At 31.9% G+C, this 27,861-nt stretch overlaps 1 protein-coding gene across 2 annotated transcripts; it reads right to left on the reverse strand.

Moving 5' to 3' along the window:
* Positions 1 to 136: 136 nt before the first annotated feature.
* On the reverse strand, positions 137 to 27,814 carry LOC145242130 (cell growth regulator with RING finger domain protein 1-like). Of its 2 annotated transcripts, none has more exons than XM_080105056.1 (6): positions 27,691 to 27,814; positions 21,963 to 22,093; positions 16,538 to 16,712; positions 14,289 to 14,442; positions 13,772 to 13,879; positions 137 to 810 (listed from the first exon to the last, which is right to left on the reverse strand). In XM_080105056.1, the coding sequence occupies exons 1-6, from the start codon at positions 27,717 to 27,719 to the stop codon at positions 280 to 282; spliced, it is 1,128 nt and encodes a 375-aa protein (XP_079961182.1). In that variant the 5' UTR covers positions 27,720 to 27,814; the 3' UTR covers positions 137 to 279. The 2 variants fall into 2 exon arrangements, with proteins under 2 accessions (XP_079961182.1, XP_079961181.1); XM_080105055.1 differs by having other exon boundaries at positions 27,599 to 27,787.
* Positions 27,815 to 27,861: the final 47 nt, after the last annotated feature.

The following is a 27,861-nucleotide window of genomic DNA, read 5'->3' on the forward strand; positions in this document are numbered from 1 at the left end:
TTAAAATATGTTTTAACGTATTGTACGACCGGACAATGCCGGGTGTCCAGCTAGTACTTCATAAATTCACATTTTATCATAGTTTACAATTTAGGGAGTCACAAATTTTAAAAGAACTTAACTTTCAAAACCAAACTGACCTTCAGTAAGCTCAACAACGCTTTTTAAATAATTTATTTATATTTTTTACAATTTCATTCTATTTTGTTTTCCTTTGGACCTAACGAACACAGAATAAGTTTTAATATTTTGTGATCGATGGAAAGTTTTTGAATAAATTCATCTGAAACCAAGATAATTATTCACTGTGTTATTTAGCTGAACAATCCACTGTTTGAAAGAGCGTCTCTCTCGGACCGCAGGGGACGTCACAAACGAACCTGATCCTGTAATTATGGAAGCAGATGTACCTGTTCTGCGTCGGCTTCCTTCTTCTAACCAGAAATAAGAATAGATGTATTCTCGGCACATCGGGCATCGTTCAAGTTTAGCGAAGCACGTACTGCAGACACACGCATGTCGACAGGGTAGGAGAACCATCGTGATGATTTCACACTGACAGACAATGCATTCGTTTCTTTCAGAGTTTCCTGCTAAACATTGAGAGTTTGACAGATGTGAAATGTCATCGGTTGTCGTATGACAGTCAGTTTCAGATGACCGTTCTTCTGAATGTGTGGAATCATCTTGAAGCGTTTGTGTTGTTTGTTTGCTGTTTTTCGATTCTGCAGTGTTTAATGGCGGAGAGGATACAGCCGGATCATTGCGGTTATCATCCTCATCAGCAGGAGTTGAGGCAATAAATAAAGGCTGCAAGGCAAATTTTACAATCATTCAGTCAAATCAGCAACATAAAAAAAAGAAATGGAGTATCACAATTACAAAGAACTAGACTATCATATACAAGTTTTATTTGCCCAGCATTGGCCAGGTTGGAGATATGATAAATTGTTTGATAATGTCCAGAAAGAGGAATAGGCTGAACAAATAAAAATAGGAAGATGTGGAGTGAGGAGAAAGCGGGAAATAGAGATATATACAAGTTATGTTATACTTTTGCTCCAGGCAATACCGGGTGTCCCTGTTAGTGTATTATCTATCTATATATATATAAAAGTGAACGTGTGTGTCTGTGTACATTTTCCAACGCAATAACTCGGTCAATTTTCAGTATACAGATGCGAAATTTGATATACAGGGTACTGAGATTTGGGAAAATTTTCGTAATCTGTTTTCAGCCAGAAATTTGACTGTTAAGGCGTCAAAGTTCAACGATTTGACCTTTGAGAACTCTACCAAACTCCTCCGACAATTTTGGGTCTAAATACTTGAAATTTTAGATATAGGTTCCTTGGACATGGATCTAACTTAATAACTTGATTTGAGCCCAAAACAATAAATGTTAAGGGGTCATAATAGGGGTCAAAGTTTTAAAAAATTTGACCTCTGCGGTCTACCAAATTACTCAGACAATTTCTGCTCTAAACATTTGAAATTTGGCATAAAGGGTATTCAGAGATAGGGCAAGCTTTTTAATCAGTTTGGGTCGAAAAATTTTAGTTACCAATATATAAATGTATGTATGTGTGTATGTTTGCATGTCTGCCTAAAACTTTCAACAGAGGCAACAGATTTTACCAAGATCAGTATCGTTTTGAAGTTCAACCTTTCACACGACAAATATCAAAAAATTGGCTGAAAACATTAATATCTTCACCTTTAACTGGGCATTTTTCTACAGGGAGGGGTCGATTTTTCGCTGATATTTTTGAAAGTCATCCTCTCCTTTCAATTGTCTAGCCTTTATTTAAACATAAGTCACTTCCGATTTGGCGGTGGTTGTAACAGCAAAGACATCAAGTTTTTTTCCCCATTCTTTTCTTCCTTCGCGGTACGGATTCGAACCTGCCTTCCTACTACCATTTTTTTTTTTGCTCAGCATACACCTCCAAACACCCGGGCAACGCCGGGCTGAAATGCTAGTATTTCAATATTTTTAAGAAGAGAATTGATAATTTGTATTATTCAGACTACTAGCATATGTTGGGCAACAGAGATCATGTAAGTAGATTCAGTATAAAATTAAATACAATATGGGGCCCCAATAATTGCAAATACAATATTATGAAAAATTATTGATATATCCTAGCATATATTTGTTATTATATTTAACTAGCAGGGCTACCCAGCATATCCCATGGCCATAAAAAATGTTTTTAATAGAGCAGGTAAAAAAAAAAGTGTGTGTAACATCTTTATATTAAAACTTCAATCTCTCTTTCTCCTTCTTTCCTTTCCCTTTTTTTCCACTTCTGCTCACCCATTCCTCTCTATTGAAAATAATAACGTAAGTCATTCATCTCTCCTTTATATACTAGATAACACTGGAAATGGCTTAATAACCGTTCTCTATCCAACAAAACCTTTTATTCAACAAAATCTGGCCCAGTTTATTTCCAAAAAATAAATAATTTTTCTTTTCAAATTTTAGATATTATTCATCAAGGGCAATGCTGATCAAGAATATATTAACTTTGTGGGTGTTCTTTTTATAGTTTCTTTTTTACTTTTAGTTGGACATACATACATACATGATGATTGCTGCATCTTTCCAGATGATTGCCGTCACATTGAGTTCACCAATCTTGTCGTCCATGCCATCTCAGATGACTCTGCACTCCCACCACATATTTGCACATCTTGAAGCAGATGTGACATACAAATTGAGCAATTTCCACTGAGTTGACTTCCTCTGAAGGTTGAAGGGTATTCCTATGAACAATCACATCTTCTCAAATGAACAGTAGACTCGCAGACTTTGCTGCATGTTAAACAGATCATTTGGTTTGAACTAATAGGTGCAAAGTTGACCTGAACAGGGGTTTTGTGCAACTTAAGGTAGTTGACGTAGCCAGCTTTTGACAAAATCACTCGTTCACAAGTGTCACATTTTCAGCTCTGTGTGGTATGGTTAAGACAGTCAATTAAACCTTTGCGAAGCTCTAGCTTCAGATTGCTGTGGGCCTGCTTTCTTTTCTCTAGAGCATCACAACTTTCACGTACAAGCTTTCACCACTTCGGCCTTTGCAGAGTAAGTTCTTCCCAAGTGTCGATGTCGATTTGTAAGACTTTCAAATTATTCTTTGTAGAGTCCCTGAACCTCTTCCTAGGCTTGTGTTGAGGGCGCTTGCTATTTTCTAGCTCCCCGCAAAAAATTTGTTTTGGCAGTCTACAATCTTTCATTCGAACCAGGTGGCCCACCCAATGCATGCGAGATCTGATTACAAGAGTCTCAACACTAGCGCAACATGCTCTCACAAGGACTTCAGTATCGGGTACTTGTGCTTGCCACTTAATGTTTAAGATACGTTTCAAGCATTTTTAGTGAAATCGTTCAAGCCATTTAATGTGCTTTTGATACAATGTCCATGTCGCCAATGAATACAACAGTGTGATTAGCACACAGGTCTTGTAAACGCAGATGCCACGATCAGACCACACTCTCTTCTCCAGCTTTCCAAAAGCTACAGATGCCTTCTGAATTCATCTGTGGATTTCAGTGTCGAGACAGCCATCCCTCAAAGTACACAAATGAATCAACTACTCCCAGTCTAGCACCACAGACTATGATGTTCCGCTCCACGTATGACTGGCCCGGTGTAAGAGTGAACATCACCTTTGTTTTAGACAGACTGATCCTCAGACCAAAGGCAGTGCAGGAGTCAGCAAAGCTATTCATTATATGCTGCATATCAGTTTCAGTGTGCAACAAAAAACAGCATCGTCTGCATATAGTAGCTTCTTGACTAAGTCATGGTGCAGTTTGGTTCTGGCATTAAATCTTCTAAGACTAAAAATGCGACCTGTGGTTCGAAACTTTAACATGACACTCTTATCGCAATCCTGAAATGCATGAGCAAGCAGAGCATCAAAATATATAGAGAAAAGAGTAGGGGCAGAAATATCACCTTGTTTGACACCATTGTCAACTGGGATTTCATCAAACAATTTTCCGTTAAATGAGACTCAAGCTTTCATGTCCCTGTGCAGTTCTTTGAATATTCTAATAAAGGTTGGAGGACACCCTACTTTCTCTAAGATCAACCAGAGAGCATCCCTGTTGATGGTGTCAAATGGTTTGGTTAGATCCACAAACACTTGATACCGTGGTATCTGTTGTTCAATGCATTTCTTCTGGACTTGCCGGGCTGAAAAAAATCATATCCATAGTTACTCTGCCAGACCTAAAGCCATTTAGTGACTCTGGAATAGCATTAGGACAAACATCATCCAGTAACCTGTTTAATAGAAGTCGTGCGAGAACTTTCCCAGCAGCTTCCAACAGCGTAATCCCACGGTAGTGGTCACAAACATTCTTCTGTCCCTTTTTTTTAAACAGGGTCACCAAGACATCATCAATCCAATCCTGTGGAACAGGAGCACCTTGCACAATTTCCTCAACAAAACAAAGGATAGCATTAGCAATATTCACACCTGCAATCCCAAGAAGTTCCACCGGAACACCATCCAAACCAGGTGCCTTGCCATTGTTAACTTGTGCGATAGCCAACTGCACCTCAACCAAACTAGGCAAACGATCCATTCTGAATATGATATCACATTGTGGTAGGCTATTAATTGCATCAGCATCTACTGCTGAGGGATTGTGAAACATATCAGTAAAGTGCTCTTGCCATCTTTTCAAGATATTTTCTGGATCCTTAATGACAACAGAACCATTTTTCGACATCAGGAGAGATATTGAAGAGGTAGGAGGACCAAATACTTGGCACAGGAGTCCATAAAATTCCTTCGAATTCTTTGTGTCAAACGCCTTTTGGATCTGCTCCGTTATATTCATCCACCATTGGTTTTTCATTTTTCTTAACTCACGTTGCAATGTGGCTTTGACCTCTTTGTATTGTCGCAAATTAGTTGTATAATCAGAATGATCTTCACGAGGTAAAGACTCGTAAATTGTCTGTTTATTCATCAGCAACTGATTAATTTCAAGATTGTTGTCGTTGAACCAGTTCTTGTTCTTATCCCTATTGAAGCCAAGAATAAACCTGAGTCTTGAAATTCACCAATGTACCATCAAATGCAAGATTATCAAGCTTTTCTGCCATACTCTTTTGAACTTCAGGCAACTTTAACTTGGTGACATCAATACGGCTAAACACCTTAACACCACTATGACAAACTTTCTTACGGATTCGTAGATTAAACTTTCCTTTCACCAACTTATGATCAGTGTCACGTTCAGCACTGTGCATGACACCAACAGTATATGCATCTCGAAGGTCACGTTTTTGAGTTATGATGAAGTCAATTAGGTAACCATGCTTTGAACGTGGAAGTATTCAAGTAGCTTTGTGCTTCAGTTTACGATGAAAAAAAGTGTTACAGATAGCAAGATTAAATTCTGAACACAGCTCTAGTAGCTTAAGGCCATTAGCATTCATGGTACCGATACCATAGCGGCTAAGAGCACTCCAGATCTCATAGTCTTTCTCAACAAGGACATTGAAATCACCAAGAATAACAAGTTTTTCACTAATTGGTGTAGATGCAACAACAGAGCGCAGAGACTAATAGAAACACAAGATGTCATCTTTATTCACTTGAAGGGTTGATGCATAGACCGAAAGAATAGTGGTGAATCTATTGTGTGAGAGAGGAACACGAAGTTTCATGATGCAGTCACAGATACTGGAAAGAAATTCCATAGTATCAACCAAGGATGTTTTAATTGCAAAACCGACTCCACCATTTCCACCATACATACATACACATGGAAAGCTGCCCTTTATATAATAGATGGTGAAAAGAACACATACTACCCTGCTGCCCCCACAAAGGAAGAAGTAATGCCTGATGGTATTATGAAGGAGCATAGACTATACTATCTATTCATGGGAGCCAATGCCTGTGAGAAAAGTCTGATGACAACAGAACAGATACTACACTATCCTAACTTCTGAACTGAGCATTGAAAGAAAGGACATTATTCTGAAATAGTATAATAAACTGAATTGAGTATTAAAAATAATATAGTTTTGACTTCAGATATAGAAGTAACAGTATAGCTTCAATTTCAGACAGATACCAAATCTCTATTAGTAATAGATTGCATAACTGCCTTTATTAGTAACAGCAAACGGTGGATTAAAAAATAAACAAAATAGATCTTTTAATATCTCTATGGGATGACTGGACTCTGGTTAAACATTAAACTTAGGACGATAGATATATATATTGCACAATATCACTAGATGTAAGGAACATAGGATAATATAGAGATGATGGTTAGAAACTCAACTAACACTAAATGCGACCAAATTAGAAAAATAATACATGAGAAAATGAAGAAACTAGAATTTAAAATTGAACTTAATAGATGTCACATTTAACTTAGTAACAAACAAATATAAATCATTTATAAAATAAAATTCCAATCTCATATGTGTATCCACCTCTATAATTAAGCACATACCTAAGTCTATATATAGGAAGTGGAATTAGTAACGAGTATTTAGACAAAACAATGTTTACTAATCAAAAGAATTTTTACAATGGAATCCTAAACAATAGTGGCTACACAAATGCTGATATATAAAAATATAGAAACCAATACAAATAGGTCCAAGCATCATAGTTGGACGATTATTTAGTTCACACCTTCCTTTCAGTCTAATGTTAAAAACAAAAATAGGTAATAAATTTTATACCTCTTAAACACGTTCAATCAGGTAACACACTGCACAAAATATTTAATAAAACCACATTAAAATTAAACTATAGCTGTACAAACAATCTAAGAATTATAAGAAATACAACAAAATATTTTAAAAAATAATGGCATAAACACTGATAAAATAATAACTGCAATTACCAAAAACTGAATGAATACCACTTATAAAATTTATTGCCACAGTGATATACTGTACAAAAACATATATATATATATATATATATATATATATATATATATATATATATATATATATATACAGCAGATAACCTAAAAATAGAAAAGTTTTTTTTTTTCAAGAGCATATCAATAAACTTTAAAGTTATCATTCAGATATGGTCACTAATACAACACTTCTGTAAATTAAGGAATAAAAAAACACCAATAATCAAATGAGAAATAATTAAGAAAGCCAAGACCTATAGACCTCTTAACTTACCTTGATTTTCATGCCTTAATGAGAAGATTGAGATAAGATTTAAAGAGAGAAACAAATTACTTTACAATAAGTATGAAATTATGCTTAACTGCAAGCACTTTAAGGACCATACACAGTAAATCTTGAGCAACTAGTATTAGTTGCTTAAAAAGAACAAAGCAACTTCTCTTCATGCTCCTTTCATTTTATTTTATATATTTTTCATATTTTTATATTATTCTGTTATATTATTTGTTTAATTTTCTTTGAATTTTAATATTGGTCATTTTGATTTTGGTAACTTTTACCTAACTCTGAAAATTTAATTATAATACTTTAATATTTTTTAAATTTTAATTTCAACCTTTACTTGTAAATTTGCATACCTGTTAATTTTAAAAATATATCAGAATAGTAAACCAGTTAAAATGTATGGGCAACGTTTGACTGTGTAAATGTATGCTAAGCTGAATGCATGTATGTCTGATTGCAGACTACGTAGATGTGATATATATATATATCTACATGCACAGAAAATTATGTAGAAAAGTGTGTATGCAGATGCATCAACAAGGAGGATGTAAATGATTTATTGTAAGTTTTGGCTATGTCATTACATTGAAAATCTGATAATTTTGCTCCCGTTTAAATCTATCCATATTTAATCAAGTTTCTAAAAAATAAACCTGGTATGTGTATGTATGTGTGCATATGTACAGATATTCACAGTATGTTTTTTAATGTATCTGATTAGTTTGGTAATGTATTCATTTGTCATTTTATTTTATTTCTAAGTTGTTTCTTAATTTAGTTTTTGGTGTATTTAGATCCTTACATAATTTTAGCACAATCTCAGGTTCAGCTTCCAGCATTTGTCAAAGCCAGTTAAACTATTTATACCAATGGTGCTAACAATAAACGCCACCAGTCTACCGTTTGTGTAGATGTATTTGTATAGATGTGTACGTAGTTGTTATTTATATATATATACGTGTGTGTGTGTGTGTGTGTGTGTGTGTGTGTGTGTGTGTGTGTGTGTGTGTGTGTGTGTGTGTATATGAATCTGTATGTATTAAATGTATGTGAAGAGCGGGTGGGAGTAATGTTTGTTTTTAAGTTTTTTTTTTAGATATTTGTTTATATATTCTACATATTTTTTTGTGTGCGTTTTGTTTTTTGACATTAATGGAAAGAAAAATTTCCTAAAGGTGTTTTGTTAGAATGTGTGCATGGGTACACACACACACACACATATATATATATATATATATATATATATATATATATATATATATATATTTCATGGTTGAAAGACCATGCAAGTGCAGAATTATTTTTTAATAAATATATTTATTCATTGAAATTAAATTCGAATTTTCAATCCATAAAAGAATCTTCTTCAGAAAAATCCAGATAATATATATATTTTTTTGTTGTTTTTCTTTTATATGACATGGCGGTGGTAATGCCTGGCATATCTTCAGGTGTTGATGACGATTGAGATTTTAAATATCCAATTCACTGTGCGACAGCCAGTCATGCGCATATGTGTCAAAATAATAGAAACTATTTAAGTTGGAATTCAAATTCAAAATTTAATGGTTGAAAGACCAGACAGGTGAAGCTCTTTATTTTAATAAATATATTTATTTATTACCCCTTTATGAACTGGCTGAACTAATTTGTTCAGTCGTAAATAAATGAATATAATAGCATAAATAAAGTAGGAATTGATTCAAACACAACTTGTACATATTAGTTCAGTAACTGGGTATATGCCAAACACCTCCAGATTGCAACTGTCCATTGCTTACATTCAGTAAGCTGCTATCTGTCTCAGAAAGTGGAGGATTTTGTTTGTTGTCAAAAACACATTTTTTTCAAGCACTATGGATAATAATCAAATTAAGTTTATGAAATGTAAAAATTCTCAGTAATAGTTTAACTATTGAACTTTATAATTTTTCCAGTTTGAAGACAATCATAGTATCATTATCCTTTAAACTAACTAAAATTAACAATAAATAATTTTTAAATCACAATTCAGGTCATAAAGGGTTAAAATGAAATTCAAATTTTTGATCCATAAAAGAGCAGTGTTTATTTATATATGTTGTATGTGTGGGTTCACTTCTATTTGTATGCTAACAAATGCGTGAGGCCCAACTAATGACCAAAAGATGTAAAGAAATAGAAAATCTTAAAGGCCCACTGAGATAATAATATCACTTTAATAAGGATCAAGGAAGGTTTCATTTCCCAATCAAACCAATCGATTGAAATCTCTATTTGGGGACCCATCGTGGTGCACCGGAAGGAAGGTTCACATTCCTCCCTACACTGATTTAGTCCATAATACATTGCATTGTTGATTTTATAAAATTATTTTATATACAATGGCTAGAATCAAAGATTAAAACGCAAAAGCCATATAAAAGAACCTATTGTTGGTTTTATACGCCAGACATATTTGTTTGTGTGGTGATAAAACTTCTCAAATGCACTTGTGATGTTAGACTTTGTAAAAGTGATAACTTTGATCAAAATCGAACTGTTCCATCTTTAATGGGTTTTTTTTACAATCATCGATAATTAACAGAGGAATTCCGGTACAAAAACTATTTAAGAATATTCTCAGACATATAAGGTATATAACAAATTTTAAAAAATCAGCTCAGCCATTTTGGAGTTCATAGGTAACGAACTCACCGACAAAGTTTCTTTTATATAGTAGTAGAAAGATAGATATATTCTAGATATTAGAAAACATTTCATCATTAACCAGCAGGTGTTGTCCAGGAAAATTGAAGAAAGCATGAATTGCAAAGTGCAGAAGTAAATTAACCGGAAATGGAAAGAAAAACTCTTTTCACCCAAAATGCTCAGTTTCTATCAACAATAAAAAAAAAAAAAATACCAGAAAGACTTCTTTTCTTACAAAATGCTAATCCTTTATTCCTGGTAAAAAATAAAAAAAAGTTACCTGGAGAAAAGGGGGGGGGGAGCTCATTGATTCATCACAGTGAATTTGTTTGCATTTACAGAGAGGTTTTGGTTTTAATTTACAATATACAGGGGGTGTGCAATAAGTAATGCCCCTGATCCACTTCCAGTTGTTTGATCTAGCTGAAATTTTGCATGTGCAATGATTTATATCGCTACAGGTTAAGTGGCAAATTACAGCTCTGAACTAATTGTGGTTTCTGTTTTACAGGTGTTTGAACTGAGTAAGGTGTGAAATGGAGCCTGTTGAATGTCGAGCAGTGATCCGGTTTTTGTATTTGAAAGGACGCACACCACAGGAGATTTTTGATGAAATGAAAGAAACACATGGTGATAATGCCCCATCATATGACCTTGTAAAACACTGGCATTGTTAATTCAATCATGGCTGGAAGTCTGTGGAAACAGCATCCAGACCTGGTCGCCCCTCTTCTGCCATTGATGAGGCATCTGTCCGTCAAGTTGAGGCTGCCATTTTGGAAGATCGGCGCATTACTATTTGCCAAATAGCCCAAGATGTCAAGATTAGTACAGGGTCTGTGGAAACTATCATTCATGACCATTTGCATATGCATAAGGTGTCTGCCAGATGGATTCCCAGGTTGCTTACACCATTCCAGAAGCGAGAACGCGTCAAGTGCTTGAGGATGAATTTGGAGATGTGCCAAGAAGATGAGTCAAAATTTTTCAAAAGACTGATTACACAGGATGAAACCTAGGTCCATCACTATGATCCAGAGACCAAACTGACCAATTTGGACTTTCTTATAAATAGAGATTAAAACATTACCGATACAAAATAATTATAGTTTTAGCATATCATGGATTTATGGTTTATGCCATGTTTCAAAACATGGATTAAAATAAAAGCACTAAGAAAAAAAAAGGTAAATCAATAAACAGGAAAACTAAATCAATAGCGTCGGAAAGTATCTTAAATGTTAAAAAAAATTCAGTTTGCTTTAACTATGTATTATATTTAGTTCTTTTACAATTACAGAATACTCCCAGCCTAGCAAAAATATGTGACTGGAGGAAGCATACATTTGATAGGGATATAAAATTGACATTTAAATTTTTTTTTTAAATTTTAAAAAATCAAAGTTTCAATTTAGCAACCAAGAAATAAAATTTAAAAAAGAAAAAGAAAACATGTTTGTTTTTTAGAATATTTGAAGTATTAAAGCATTTTATTTATGAATTTTTGAAAATTTTAAAGCATTTAAAAAAAAATTTTATCTGAGAAGGAAAAAGATAAAACATGAGAAAAATAAATTCAATATAAATGCGTTTTATAAAAACATTTTCTCATGAGAATCAGCTTTCTATTTACGGATGACCCTAACAGCCAATAATTTTTCTCCACCTCTCCTAAACCCTAGCCCAGCCTAATGATAATAAGCCTACAGTGACAATATATATATATATATATATATATATATACATGTGTATATATATATATATATATATATATATATATAGAACACAGGATATAGATTTAAATAGGCATATGACATCTGATCTCACACAAACTACATGGATGAAATTTTATGAGTTTCTTCTCATTTTAAGCCATCATTCACCTTCACTTCTCAATTGTGGTCAAGTTTATCTGCAGTACAATGGTAAATGTGAGTGAATGCTGGGCTTCTAATAATCCAGTCAGTCTGGGGATGCAAATGAATAACAGGGTTATGATCCAGTGTATTTATGGCATGCATCTTAACAACAAAGTTAGTTGTGATTCACTGCAATTGAGGTTGAAGCTGCCCAAGCTGGAGTCAGCACTGCCTTGCAATTGCCTGTGATGGTGTAGACATGTTGAATGAAGTTTTGGTTAAATAATTAGATGTACACACATCTCAGTTGAGTATAGTCCAGAGGACAAGCCAGGCTAAAAAAGACTTGAAGTGATTCAGTCAAAGATGACCCCCCCCTCAAGGAATGGCACATGGAAATCAATGTAAATGACAAAATTTTATAAAAATCATTTTGTACTACCATAGCCAACAAGCAACCCACATCTGATATGGAAAAGACATGGCAAATAAAGAAGTCTATAAATATGATAAATGAAAAAAAAGCTGACGAAAAAGTAAGAGTATTATTTGGATTCTTGAGACTACTGTTCTCATCTTGAGTGTTATTTTCACAACGTTTTGAGGTGTATCTTGTCAAAATTGTGAATCTTTCTGTTAAACTTGAGAAGCAGCACGGAATTTCAAACGGAACCTTTTTATTTAATCCTTGGTTGTAGCATACTCTCTTTCCGCCAGCCATGACTGAGAAGTCTTAAATAATTTGCAACAGTATTTTCAGTGCCACCCACACTGAGGATTAAATTTTCAGTTTTCAAGAAGAGTATAACTTAGAACTGAATTTTACCAAGTACTTTATTCACTATGCCACGGATCCTTCCACAAGAATGGATCAAGAGAAATACAATTTGAAAGGAAAAAAGTGGCAAACACTAGGATATTGACATTGAGAGTACATATATTGTTACTGCTGGATCAATAATATTAGACTGAACTAGGTTGGTTGGTTGGTTGTTTTACGGCATATCAACCCTTTCCAGGTTATTTAATGCTGAATCCAAAGATTTTGAAGAAAAATTTTTTAATAGAATATATTTGTTGTTTTCAAGTTGGTTTCTATTTAACCCATAGTTGGGACTCTAACAGGTACTACCACTCCGGGTCAGAGTGGACCTGGGAGCAATGGCAATTAAAGGGTGGCTCCACACTCCCCAAAGCCCGCAAGCTGGGGCCTCACCACTGGATATAGTTTAAGAACTAGGATTCAGGTGGGTTGATGAAATTAAATGCCATCTAACCACAGTTGCAATCCAACCATATTTTATATAAATAAACTTCAGTCTATGTTTGACTTGTCCACCAAGTTACAGTCATGAATATTCAACAGTGTTTTAATGCTGTCCAATAATATGCTCAAAACGAACACTTCTCCACTACAAGCATGCTCGGAAATAACTGCTTTGGACTGTGATGGCCCTCTTCAGTTCAAGAATAGTCTGGGTATGGTTTTAATAGACATTATCATTAATATACAGTACATCGGCATACAGGATTTCATTAGATAAAATTAAGTCAGTACTAGTTGGGAATACTAGGCAATGTATGTAGGAGGACGTTGGCACTGCCTTGTAAGAGTTGCAAAAACCTAAATCATCTCCCCTCACTAGGATATACACGCAATAAGGGACCGTTCGTGAAGTTGATATTCCTATGAAACTTCCTCCTTAGGAGAAAGCTGGTTCAACCTGCCTAGCATTAGTGCTACTAGTTTTTAATATTATCCCAGGGAGGTTAATTTAGGGAGGTGTGAAGCATTCAGGAGTACATCTCTGACTGATGAGACCATCACCAAAGTCCCACATTTCATTGAACGGTATTTGCATCAAATATGGTTGGATTGCAGAAAGGATTTTGAATTTTATTAACAATTAAATTGATAGCATTTGGAAAGAAGGTGAGTGCTGACTGTATAAAAACTTTCTGATTTTTAGAAATAAATGTGCAATAATTTCTAACCAATGAAAAAGAGAACAAAAAATAATAGTAGTAGCAGCTCACCTGTAAATTTAATATTTGATTGTCACGTGTTTTTAAATGTTGGTTGAGAATACAGGAATTCATGCTGCATGTCGTATCTTTTAAATGGATTACACTCAGCAAAGCAACCTGAAACGACAAAGTTAAAAATTAAAACGACCTATTTGTTCTGAAATTGCTGCTATGCCACTCAAAATGATCCGTCGAGTTATTGAAAATTTTTGTAATGTCTACAATCGTCTGTTAATAATGATGGGAAACATTTAGCTGATTTAATATTTTAGACTGTATGAAATAAAATGGCATTCTGCGTCGATTTAAAAAATAAAAATATTACCTTCATTAAATTGTTATTTAATTTTTTTTGACCAACAAATGTGTTAGATTATTTTAGGACACCCTGTATAAATACTTCTTTGTAGATTAAGGAAATTTTTTTCTGGAGGTCAAATGCTTAATATGTTTTTGCTGGTCTCTGGCTTGCAAGCAAATGCTGCCAAGCATTGGTTTATAAGTAAAAATAAACAAAAATACCCACCACTTGAAAACTTCCTTCTGAAGAATATGCATTGTTAAGTGAAAGATTTAAAAGAACCACCGGGTATGTTGTTCTCGAATGAGAAGCACCCACAACCTCAGTCATCACTTGAGGTGTAGGTAAAAACAACTTTTTCTCATTGCATGTGTTTAATCTAAAAAGAAATGCATTAAGGAAAATGTGATACACAAATACAGCAAAAAAATAACATCAAATCTCAGAGTCAGAAAAAGAAAAATGTCCACTCGAAAAATCATTGGCAAAATAAATAAATACAATTTTGTTTTCATTTAGCATATCTATATATTAAAACGATAGCGTATGTCTTCTTTTGTGTGTCACGCTCACATCTTTCTCCTTCCGAGTGATTGTCGTTTCATTGCTATGACCTTCAATTTCTGCTAATAAATAATTTTACCAAGAATTCTTTATAAGTTTTGGTTTTGGTTTCGATTATAGCTGAAGGAAATCAATATATATATATTCTTCATAAGTTTTAGTTTTGGTTTCAATTCAAGCTGATGCACCCAAGTTATATAGATATTTTTTTTTTTTTAAGTTACAACTTTATAAGAATCGAATTGACTCTATAATAATATATACAAGCATATTTAAGCATATTTTACAACCAGGCGTCTCTGCTAGCTTTGAAGTTTTAACACAAAAGCTATAATAATACTAGAGTGTCTCCATTTACACTGAACATCAACAGAATGCCAACATCCACATATGAAAGAGTCTTCTGTTGAATTTCCACAGGTTCTGCTAGTCTATATTACCATCAAAACAGTCTGGTGTTATTTGAACAATACAATAGTCTTTTGAAATACTGTATGTATGTATATATATATATATATATATATATATAGCAGAGAGTAAAGACTCAAACACAGCTATTTATATGCCTAATTTGGATAACTATATTTTTAACAGTTTATAATAAATTAATGTTTGGTGTTATTCATTTGTAATTTTATTGCACTATTTTGCTATACATGTGCAATAGTTGTATCTATATTAACAGTAGTTAATTAAAGTGATTTTTAAAAACAAAAAAAAGGATAAATCACTAAAACCTTTCTTAAAATATTACGTTCGTTAATTTTCAAGGGAGATAATTTAAATGAAAATTTGGTCGCATGAGAGAGTCGCAATATTTTTTTCAGTGATGATCACAAGATATGTGTTCAATTTAGTAGAACGTTATAATTGAAAACTGATCCCCGATGATAAAAGTCATAAATTTTTTTTTTTAATCTGAAAGTTTGTAATCAGAGAAATTAACATGAAAAAAGAAAAAAAAGTTGTGGGATTTAGAGGTCGCAACAATTTCCTAAATGTCCGCCAAAATCATTTTTTAAGTAAGGAGTTGGTATGCATTAGGATGATATGCAAGACTGATTTTAAACTATAGTTCAAAAGAGCGATTTTAAGGGGGAGTAAACTAGTGATGAATTTCAAAATGTCATTGTAAGATCATCGATCGTTGATTAGCCATAAAATATAATTTTCTTTCTGTACATGCTATTTTCTGTCACAAGTACATACATCATACAAATTTTTCTTTGTTTTTTTTTTAATATAAAGAGAATTCTGAAGACGAACCTATTTTTCTTCTCACCAATGGACCACTTAACTGTGTTATAATGTATTTCTCTTGTGGTTATTGTTTAGTTTTACTAGATTCCAAGACCAGAATTCATCTGGTTAGGTACTTGTGGTAGCATGACGATGAGGTAGTGGGCGGGCAGAGGTCTGGCAACGTTCTGGTGATGATGCCCAGGGCCAACTCCATGATTGTACTCTTCAAAGACTCAAGTATAAGTCCTAGTACTCAGAAATATTATGCAAAAGTTTGAATATGATTGGATATCCTCCCCCTCAATCTGGATGTCTGGGGCCACTGTCCTCTCACCACCCCCTCTCTATGCCACTGCTAGAAGAAGGTGCACTATCGTTTTACCTACATAACCCAGTACATAGCCAAGGAGACCTTATTTAGGCTTCACTTCCACGACTAAATATCCTCATGTCAGGTTGTCCTGAGAAACCCTTGTGCAGAGAATCATTGAATAGCAATAAAACCGAGGCTGTTGAACATTGATGATTGAAACTTGGTGGACAAGTCAGGCATAAATGGTTGGACTGCAAAAAGGATTGTAAATTTTATCATATGGGTGACATTTGGGAGAGGGTCATCCTGTAGGAGAAGAAATTAAAAGGTTTTTGTCAATCAGGTCAAAAGATACAGTAATGGTTCTTCTTTATGGACATAAGATCCAACAAGAAATTTATCAGAGTTGATATCATTTTCTAGATATTTCCATGGAAGCTGAAATTCTTTGTACAATGCAGCAATATCTACACCCCAGTAGCAGCGAAGAGAACTTGAAGCCAGGCTGGATACCAAACAGTGTAAACCATCTGAAATATACAGACATCAACAATATATATAAATTTATAACAGTAGGCCATATAGAAAATTTATTAAATAAATTTAAAAAATTATAAAAATACATATAGAAAATTTATTAAATATATACAAATTTATAAAAGACATTATAGAAAACTTATTAAATACATAAAAAATTATAAAAAGTAAACATTATAGAAAATTTATTGAATACATAAAAATTAGGTACTTATACACTTATGAATCAGACATAAGTCAGCGTTCAGCTCGGCTTTTCCCGGAACATGACGCCAACAGGTTTAGCTGCTGTCAGATGTAACATGGTGAAACTCAGCGCACGTGCCCGAGCAGCAGATGAGAATTCTGATACTAATTGGAACAGGAAAAAAAAAACAAGAAATAAAAAAAATCCATTATTTCTTACTTGCATGTCAAGAAACGGAGTTATTTTTAAAACAATGAATTTGACCATAGCTCTTACAGGAGGCCGTAATACAGTTTTGCCAGCAAAGAAAATTGATGGCAAATTCGATGATGTGTTCAACTTGCGGCCAGGAATGTTTACTCGTCAAACGAAGAAGCATAACAGACGTATATGGATGGAAATGTTGCCATTGGGTAGCTATTCGCAGGGATTCGGAAAAAAAAAAATTGTTTCAATTTTTCTAAATTATTTGCTTTTTTGTTCCTGTTTTCCTTCATATATAAAAAAAAAATACTTGATCCAAAAAAAAAATTATATAAAAATAAAAAAATAAAAAATATTTGAAAAGAAATCATCAAAAACATTTGCTTCAAATTCTTTATCAGGAAAAAAAAAACATTTCCTAACAATTGTTTATTTGAAAAAAAAAACATTTCCTAACAATTGTTTATTTGAAAAAAAAACATTTCCTAACAATTGTTTATTTGAAAAAAAAAAACATTTCCTAACAATTGTTTATTTGAAAAAAAACATTTCCTAACAATTGTTTATTTGAAAAAAAAAACATTTCCTAACAATTGTTTATTTGAAAAAAAAAAATTTACTAACAATTGTTTATTTGAAAAAAAAACATTTCCTAACAATTGTTTATTTGAAAAAAAAAAATATTGCTTAAAAATTTTTTGTTTGACACACAAAAACCACCTTTTCTTCACATAGTTAAAAAGAATTAAAAATTAAGGTAGGTTTTTACTTTTTTTTTTCTGTTCATGTTTCCACATTTAAAATTTTACTTTTTTCTTTCATGTAGTGTTGTTATTATTTCATCAGCAACGCTCAGCATTATCTGGCCGTTGAAGTCATGTTCCAGAGAAAGCCGAGTGAACGCAGAGTTATGTCTAGTTCAATAAGTGCATAACTACCAAAAATTATAAAAAAATAAACATAGAAAATTTTTTAAATACATAAAAAAAATACATGTAAAAAACTTATCAAATACATACAATTTTATAAAAGTAGATATTATAGAAAATTTATTATAAATACATGAAAAAATTATAAAAGTAGGCATTATGAAATATATACAAATTTATAAAAATAGATCTTATAGGAAATATATGGAATACATTTACTGCATAAAGTAAAAAAGTAAATTATTGATGCAATGCTTGAATACATTTAAACTACAATAAGTATTTTCACTATTTAGCACATACGGGATTAGAAATGATCTGATTCTTTAATGTTTGGTATGAGAGTGTTTTATTCTAATTTGAATTCTATTTAGAAAAAATAACATTATCTTAACAAATTTTCCAAGTCATACTCAAATAGCATTTAAGTTAACAAATCAAACCTTGCAACTGACTAGCCAACTCTCATTTGTTATGCCATATTATTGACAATATAATAACATGCTTCACTATATTTTAAAAAAAATTTAATTTGATAAAACATTTTTAAATAATCACCTAAAAATAAAAATCAGAAAATGGAAGAACTCATTTTTAATTGAAGAATATAGTTCTCTATCTTACAACTAAAATTAACACAAAGTCAGATACCCTACCAGACTAGATGAATTCTTGTCCTGGAATCTCGTAAGACCAAGAGACCACAATAAAGGTATACTATAACATATTTAAATGATCAATTGGGGAGATGAAAATCATATTCTCTACTAACTCAGTATTTGAGATGTAAACGAGAACATTTATGAAACATTTGAATATCTATGTATCTCATATAGACATCAAGTGTTAACCCCAGGAATGGGGGATGGAGTAATTTCTGAAAACTTTGAAGTTAAATGAAAAAAAAGTTAAATTTTAGGTTAGTGCAAAAATAATGTCGTTTTTTTGATGTTCAACTTTATATATAAAAACAACATTTTTGCATCAACCTTATATATATATATCTTTCTATATATATATATATATTTGTTTTTACATAAGCAGTAGTTTGTTGCTACACAGTCATGAGCATGTTTCGGTCTACTAGTGTTTACTAACTAGAGATTTCATTAGGCAACAACCCTTCGGAATTCTAATTGGAGAGCAAAAATTAATCATCATCATCAGCTTTTTTTTCTTTTTTTTATCATGAGTGTGAAGATTCACAGAGAACAGGGTTGAATTGGTGCAAATTTGTTAGTTTGTTCATTCTGTATTTGTTTATTTACTTATTTATCGGTGACTTTATTCATTTTCGTGTTGGTGTTAGAGTTTGTGGGTTGAGGGGATTGGGTTCAAAATCTAGAGCTATACAGATGTTATCTTTAATAATCAGAGGCTTGTTCATCCATGTCTGAGACTTTCTAGGGTCAGTGTGTCATAAAATTCCCTTCTTTTTTTTTTTTTTTTTTTTAAGTTTATTTTAATGTAACATGCTTATATCTGAGAAGAGATTAGGAATTTTTCCGGGTCTGTTGAATGTTGTTTGGGCTTCCAGTGAACAGTTGAAGGGAGGGAAGGGGGTTAGAGGTGTGGATAGGAGGCAGAAAGGAAGGAAAGTTGTAGGGGGAGATGGAATTGGAAAGAAGGAAGAGGGAATAAGAAAAGGAAAAGAGAAGGTGGCATCATTTAATAGCTCTGCTTTATCTTACTTAAACAAAATCGGTTATTTTTAGACCTCCCCAATATTAATTTCTATTTCATTTGTTCATTTAATGTTGATTCATTAATTTGTGTATTAGTAAATTTATTAAATACTTTTCATAATGATGGTAAATTCCAAAACTCAGGATATATGTCATTTCTAAACTTATGTTTAAATTTAGTCTTTATTTTTTTTCACATGGTTTCACTCAGGAACAGTGTAGTTTTGGATTTTGTGAATGTTGAACTTGAGGAGGTTACGATGTGTAGGTGTTCAACTGTTGGATATTGCATATGGGTCGTGTTAGAGTTTAATTAATTGGGGAGTAGTTCGCAAGTGAGAGAGCAGATGCGATTTGTAATGTCTGCAATTTATGAAGGTTTCCTGTTTCTTATTTAAGAGTTTATCCCTATCCTTAAATTTTGTGATAAATAGTTTTTCATTTAAGCAAAGAAGGCAAGGTGAATTTAGTGACTGGCAAGTTTTTGCTTTTTTTAGGATCTGCCAGTCAACAATAGGTGTCAAATTTTTACTCATTAGATCATTGTAGTATGTAGTTAATGATGTCTTATCTCTGTAATTTGGGTTTAGGAAAGAGATTTTGTGGCCTGTGTATCTCTGTTTAAAGGTATTACTAGTTTGACCGATGTAGGATTTGCAAGTGGTGGAGATTCCTTGGCCCTAATATTAGCTTGATAGATTACAGAGGTTGTGAGACATTCTTCCTTAAGGGGGCATTTGGATTTATTAATACAGTTGCACGTTTTTGTTACCCTGTTCCCTAAATTGTGTTCTGTGTCCTTGTTTAAAATTTTATTATTATGGTTTTTTATTATCTTTTCTAAGTTATTGCCGCAAATGTAGTTCAGTTTGATGGTGTTTTTGTAAAATATTTTGTGGAGCATGTTGCTGGTGGGGAAATGTAGTTTAATGAGATTAATGAATTTTCTACCCAAGTTGGTTTTGACCCGGATAAATTCCTAATCTCTTCTCAGATATGAGCATATTACATTAAAATAAACTTTAAAAAAAAAAAAAAGGGAATTTTATGACACACTGACCCTAGAAAGTCTCAGACAGGGACGAACAAGCCTCTCGCTTGTTAAAGATAACATTTGTATAGCTCTAGATTTTGAACCCAATCCCCTCAACCCACAAACTCTAACACCAACACGAAAATGAATAAAGTCACCGATAAATAAGTAAATAAACAAATACAGAATGAACAAACTAACAAATTTGCACCAATTCAACCCTGTTCTCTGTGAATCTTCACACTCATGATAAAAAAAAGAAAAAAAAGCCTTCTTTTGATGATGATTAATTTTCGCTCTCCAATTAGAATTCCGTTTTCGATAAGGATTGTTGCCTGATGAGGTCTCTAGCTAGTAAACACTGTTAGACCGAAACATGCTCATGACTGTGTAGCAACAAACTACTGCTTATGTAAAAACAAATGTAATTTTCTCTACTTCTGTATTGAGCACTCTTGTATGAACCTCATTATATTTCACTAGTTACCTACCTTTGGAAAATAAAAAAAATAAAAAAATATATATATATATATAGAAAGATATATATATATATACATATATATATATAGAAAGATATATATATATATATAGAAAGATATATATATATATACATATATATATATATACATATATATATATATAGAAAGATATATATATATATACATATATATATATATATATACATATATATATATATAGAAAGATATATATATATATATAGAAAGATATATATATATAGAAAGATATATATATATATATAGAAAGATATATATATATATATATATATATATATATATATATATATAGAAAGATATATATATATATAGAAAGATATATATATATATAGAAAGATATATATATATATATATATATATAGAAAGATATATATATATATAGAAAGATATATATATATATATATATATATAGAAAGATATATATATATATAGAAAGATATATATATATATATATATATATATATATATATATATATAGAAAGATATATATATATATATATATATATATATATATAGAAAGATATATATATATATATATATATATATATAGAAAGATATATATATATATATATAGAAAGATATATATATATATATATATATATATAGAAATATATATATATATATATATATAGAAAGATATATATATATATATGTATATATATTATTGATGAAAAGTAATTAAGAACCTACTTAATAATGAACTGGTACAAGATGGATCCATTTGCACTGAGAATGGATTTTGTATTCCAATCATTCGCTGCTCTGAAATGACATGCTTCACAACCACTGATGAGCTGAAGGCTAAGTGATCACCATTCAATCTGAAATAATAACAAACATTTTACTAACATATACATATATATATATTTAATAATAAATATTTTTTATCAACATTTCATCCTTCCAGAATCACCAGTGTAACAATAACGCTTCGAACCTTGGAACAAGAGTCACATTTAATTCAAAATCTTATTCTAAATCTAATCAATGATATGTATATATATAAATATAATACAATACATACTGAGGTTGAGACTTGTATAATTTCTTTTTTAACAGATGCGTTTGAAACTAACACATGAATTTCTACCAGATTTTACATTTTGTATTTGACTGAAGAAAGGTTCTTCAAAAATTATCCCTCCCTAATTAGAAAAGAAAAGCAATATATTAATATGTGCTTCTAAATATTTAACCAAATATTAAACAGAAACTTATAAACAAAGTAGTAAGTTACAGTTTTCTCTATTTCATTGTTTTTGCTTTTTTTTTTTTTTTTTTTTTTTTTAAAGGAAAAAGATCTTGTCACTTTTGGTTTAATGTCTTTTATGGTGACAGCTTTTCAAAAATGTTGGACAGCTTTTCAAAATTGACTTCAAAACAAACCTATTTCTAGCAGGATTATCATCATAAAGAAGAGGCGCCTATTGGCCTTAGTCTTAAAAAACTAAGGATATAGGTAATTGGAAAACAATTAGCTAGAAGAGCCTACAGCTCTTGGAAAGGAGGAAACTGTATCACAAGGTATCAAAACAGTGAATTGATGAAGACCACAAGACCAATGAGTTAAACGAGCTAAAACAAGGGAAGCAGACACTACATATGGTATAATAGTATTTATAAAAAAGACTGAGACTAGTAACATCACGTCTGTGAGAGAGAAGAAGCAGAGAAGAGAGGGTGGGGGGTTAATGAAATTATAGATATGTTTTTGCACCTTATCAACAACAACCAAGCACATGACATCTTTTTTTTTCTTTTTTTTTTTTTTACACAGGCATCACCACATTATCAAGGCCAAGAGGCCACTCAAGGATAAGGGTTAAAGAGTGTACAGTAGAAATTGGAAAATATAGTAATCATTAGTAATGAAAATTCGGTAAATTTGTTAACTTATATGGAACGGCTCATCAAGAACTTGTTTACGTTAGGCTTGAAGACAACCATATTGTAGTCAGCTGGAAAGCAGGAAAACGGAAGACAATTCCACAGGTGTGCAGTTCTAAGAAAGAAGCTTTGTTCATGGAATCTACATTTAGGTTTAGGCACAGATAAAGAGTGGGGGGAATTATTGATAGTGTTTTCAGCTAGACGAGTGTTTCTTGTGAAAGTTTGGACTTTATTTACTTATTTCACACTGCATCACGATGTGATAAAAGCCCGTTGCCTGCGCTTTTTCAGTTTTCCTCCAATATTAAAAACTGCTCATAATAATAAATAAAATTACACAAAATTTTTATTATAGACTTGTGTTAGGTTTAAAAAAAAAAAAAAGAGAGAGAACACACCAAAAATTACACAAATTCATTCAAGTATTTTTTTAAACAAGAAAAACATTTTAACAGTGAAATATCTCGTCTGCCATTTTCTGCTTACATAATAATTTAGAGTTAAAATATCACCAGTCACCATAATAATAACGGCTAGAAATTTGATTATATTTTATAAAAACAAAAATACTGGATTAATTTGCATAAATTTTGGTGTACAGCCATTTTTTTTTTACCTAACAGGTAGGTACATAAATTTTTTTGTGCAATAATTTTTTAATATTGAGGCAAAATTGGATAAGTGCAAGACAAACTTCCTCAAGGCGGGAAATCTCAAATCATACAAAAATAGCAGAGAATGGATGTGTTAGCATTTCCTGCCAATTCCAGCTCTCAGTGGAGATAATGCCTGGGAGAGTGCATTTGCTCGGACTGAGCCCAATGTGTTCTCATTCTGACAAAAAAGTATAACACGGTTCATGTCAGCTCATAGGTTGCTAGAATGATGTCAAAGATGAACCTCGGTTGGGTGAAAACTTGCCGGTACTAAAAACCTGTCTTGCTACCAACACTGTAAAAAAAAAAAAGAAGCTCTCCTTTCTTCCTTTGTGTGCCTAAAAATCAAACGGAACTTCTATGAACAAAGTTTCTTTCCAAGAACTTCCAACATTTGAAACATGTTACCATGGGAATGTTTCCTTGCAGACTACAACATGGTCGTTTTCAAGTTTAATGCCAACAAATATCTGTCGAGTCGTTCTGAGTATTAATCAATCCATCATCGTTCTCAATCCTTTTAGTGTTCCATCATCCAACTGAAAAACTCACCAACCCTAATCCTCGAGTGGTATTTGGCCTTAATAAATGATTAACTACTAGTAGTAAAATAAAAGAGGTACTTATCCAGAATTCCACTTATATTAAAAAAAGAAAAATAAATAAAATTAAACTTTATAGCTTAAGAATCTCGTGATACTATCTTGAAAACAGACTGAATAAATTGAGATTTTAGAAAACGATTCTTAACATGGGGAGGGGGGTATTGAAAAAAAAAATTCACTTAAAATGATTTTCTAATTTAAAAATAAAACTTGATCAATTTACGCAATTTTGGGGGTACGATATTTTCTTTCCGTCAGGGTACGTATATCAGAGATTTTTTTTTTTTTTTCTTTTTTTTTTTTTACATAAGGGAGAGAAGATTCTACACAAGCGCCGAAAAGGTATTCCTGTAAGGTTTTCTTCCCATCCATCGGTAATAAATAAATAAATAAATAAATAAGGGGAAGCTACTCGCAGGGTATTAAATGTTTAAGGATATCAAATTTTAACATCTCCATCAGTCACTGAAACATTGTTTGCGTGTTTCATCAAGTAAAAAAAGAAGTTAAATAATAATTTGATATATATGAAAAATATTAATTTTAAGTTTACTTTAGCGCTATAGTATACCAACAGGTGCTTGACAAACACTGCTTGTTGTTAAGATAGAGTCGACAGATCGATTAATATGTCTTTTAACGGAAAAAATGTCGTAAATAGTAAGATATCAAAAAATACGAAAATTCATCAAGTAGAAAGTTATTTATAGTTAAAAGTAATTTTTACGGAAAATTGGGTAAAATTGCATTTTTCTTAGATGTTATAAGTAAAAACACAATAGCAGTTATTCTACTCGATGGATTTTTGTAATTTTTGGATATATTACTATTTTCGACATGATAATTAAGTAATGGTGTTTTTACTTAAAAGGACATGTTTAAAAAATCGATTTGTCGACTATCTTAACAAGCACCGAACAAAAATACATGAACGATTATTCTCTTTGGTGTCCTTGTCAACTTCGATTTAGGAAAGTGAAAGTAAATAGCGAGGGAAGGGATATAAAATACTTTTTTTAATCTAAATTTTTAAATGACTTTTCGAGGAGGAAGGGGACAAGTCAAAACTAATTATACCAATTTTCCCAATCTATAATTTCCTATATTTAAAAACAAATTTCCGAGATTAAATTGTTCTTGACATTATAATTTGATTTGGAAAACCAATCAGCTGTTCAAAAATCACCGTTCGATTCGCTTCTTCTCAATTGCGACAAAGTTAGACACAAGGTCGGTTTATTAGCAGGAGATCCAGTTCCTTCTCCCTTCAAAAAAAGGAGAGGAGACACTCTAGATGGGTACAAAATTTGCCATGATCAAGTGATGCAGAATTCCTCGGTGAGAGCGCCTCAGGCGATCGGCACTAAAGCAATCTTCTCTCGCGGCGAGGAGGTAATGCCGAGGAGGGTGGCATTCTCCTGGGACAAACCAGAACACATACCTGATTACGTTCTGGAATTGTTGTTTAAAGTTCAAAAATAATAAATAAATAAATGTTAAAATATATATTAGCGCCGCGAAACCGGATGTGGAACAGTGGAACAGTGAACACAGCCGGATGCGTGCTGAAAAAGGCGTTTGTCTTTTTAATTTTATTAATTTATTTGCACTTTAAAATTTAAAAAAAAAAAAAAAATTTAACATTAACTCTAAGTTCGGGCTAGTGTTTTGTCAACCCCAACTTAGCGTTAGTGAAGGGCGCCAATTGCACCGATTTCAATCCTGGTTTTGCGACGCCAATATAAATTTTTACCACAATTTACGTAACTGAAATACGAATTATTTCATCCACTTAAAAAATACTTTTGATATTATTTAAAGAATATTAAAATTAGCTGAAGTATTTCTACAGATTTTAAACCAAACTATTATTGTTTTTTTTTGTTTGTTTTTTTTTAACCCAACTTTTAGTTCGATAAAAGTTGGTTAGGTTCAGTTCAAATTCCGTAGAAGCACAATAAAATTCGGTGCTAATGCATTTATTGATCTGCGCTATTTCTTAAATAGCATTTTCAAATTTAATATGTTTTAATTCAATTGTAAGGTTAAAGTACAGAATATGTACAAAACACCCTCTCCTTTCCATGTTAAGAATGGCTTTCTAAATAATAACGTTATTATTTCAGCACGGATCAATAAGTGCACTAGTACTTAAAATTTCCTTTGTAGGTGTTTATACGGTAAATTATTAAAAGGATTTTGGAAGAACGATATTTTTATAATCTCATCGTCTTCAAATTCATAAACAAACAAAATGGCGTTCCTGACACGATCAACAGAAATGTAAACATTATCGCTGAAACTTAATTTAATGATTCGGACATCTGAAATGATTTGAGGAAAACGATTATCAAAATAAAAAATAAATAAAAATCATGTGTTAAAGGTTAAATTAAAAATAATTAATTTTAAACTAGTGTTGTCTGTGGTAATTTTTAAAAGTAAAAGTAACGTTTAGAAGATGCCGTACGAAAAAAAAAAGGCATAAACAAAACTATATAAAAAAAAATACATTATTATTAAAAAAAAAAAAAAGCATTTTTATTATCTTGAACTTTTCAGCTTTAAGATGACTGCTATGAGACAACTATCTTAACTAGATTAGTTCCAAGCTTATTAAAATCTGTTTTAATTGATAATTTAATGATATATGTAAATGCAAGAATATCGCAGACTTATTACGATATTGGTTGGCTATCAAATTATTAACTGAATCAAAATATAAAACTAGGATCACTTATTTGGTTAAGATAAAGTTGGTAATGGCAGCCGTAAAGCTTAATAGTTCAAGACAACCACAAAAATTTAATAGAAATCGAGTATAATTTTTTTTTTTTTAAATGATGGCAAATAATAAATAAAGCTAGAGAGAAAAATTTGCGTTTCATTCATAAAGGAATTCGTCAGGCTATTGGTTTTGAACAATAATAGCCATCTTTGTTTACGTTACTGACTAAGCAAAGATGGTAACTTTGCTCAGAATTGATATTTACGAGAACATAAAAGACTGATGAAAGGCACACACACATTTCAAATTATCTCGCAGCTGACACCAAATATTTACAAATAAAATCGAAGAAATATTATAGTATGATTTTTTTTTAACGGATAATTATAGGCACGAAGTTAGTCTAATTACAGGCAGTAAATGTGTTCTATTTTTTTTTTTTTTTACCTTAATATAAATATAACTGTGACAATGAAACAGACGAGAATAGTGACAATGGCATAAAAATTAGAATAAGTGGCTAAAACCAGTAAACTTGCACTAAGGTCTTGACCACTGGTATTAACATCCTCCCGAATGTCCAACTCCATTTCTGCTCGCCTTGTTGCTAATGTTTACTTCTTTAAACACAGGACGAGAGCGTCACATTCAGAGTTACTTCCCTTGCCCAAATATCCCGTCATCCCATAAGTTTTGTCCGGATTTTAATT

Source organism: Euprymna scolopes, chromosome 21 (genome assembly GCF_053919585.1).
Source record: "Euprymna scolopes isolate OS-2025 chromosome 21, ASM5391958v1, whole genome shotgun sequence".
NCBI classification, from domain to species: domain Eukaryota; kingdom Metazoa; phylum Mollusca; class Cephalopoda; order Sepiida; family Sepiolidae; genus Euprymna; species Euprymna scolopes.

Excerpts from the sequence above, each read along its gene's own strand:
- LOC145242130 (XM_080105055.1), bottom strand. The coding sequence starts at position 27,741 with ATGGAGTTGGACATTCGGGAGGATGTTAATACCAGTGGTCAAGACCTT. Across the intron at positions 14,443-16,537 it reads CATAAAGAAGAACCATTACT|ATTAAACACATGCAATGAGA; the intron begins GTATCTTTTGAC and ends ATTTCTTTTTAG. Across the intron at positions 13,880-14,288 it reads CAGAAGGAAGTTTTCAAGTG|GTTGCTTTGCTGAGTGTAAT; the intron begins GTGGGTATTTTT and ends TTGTCGTTTCAG.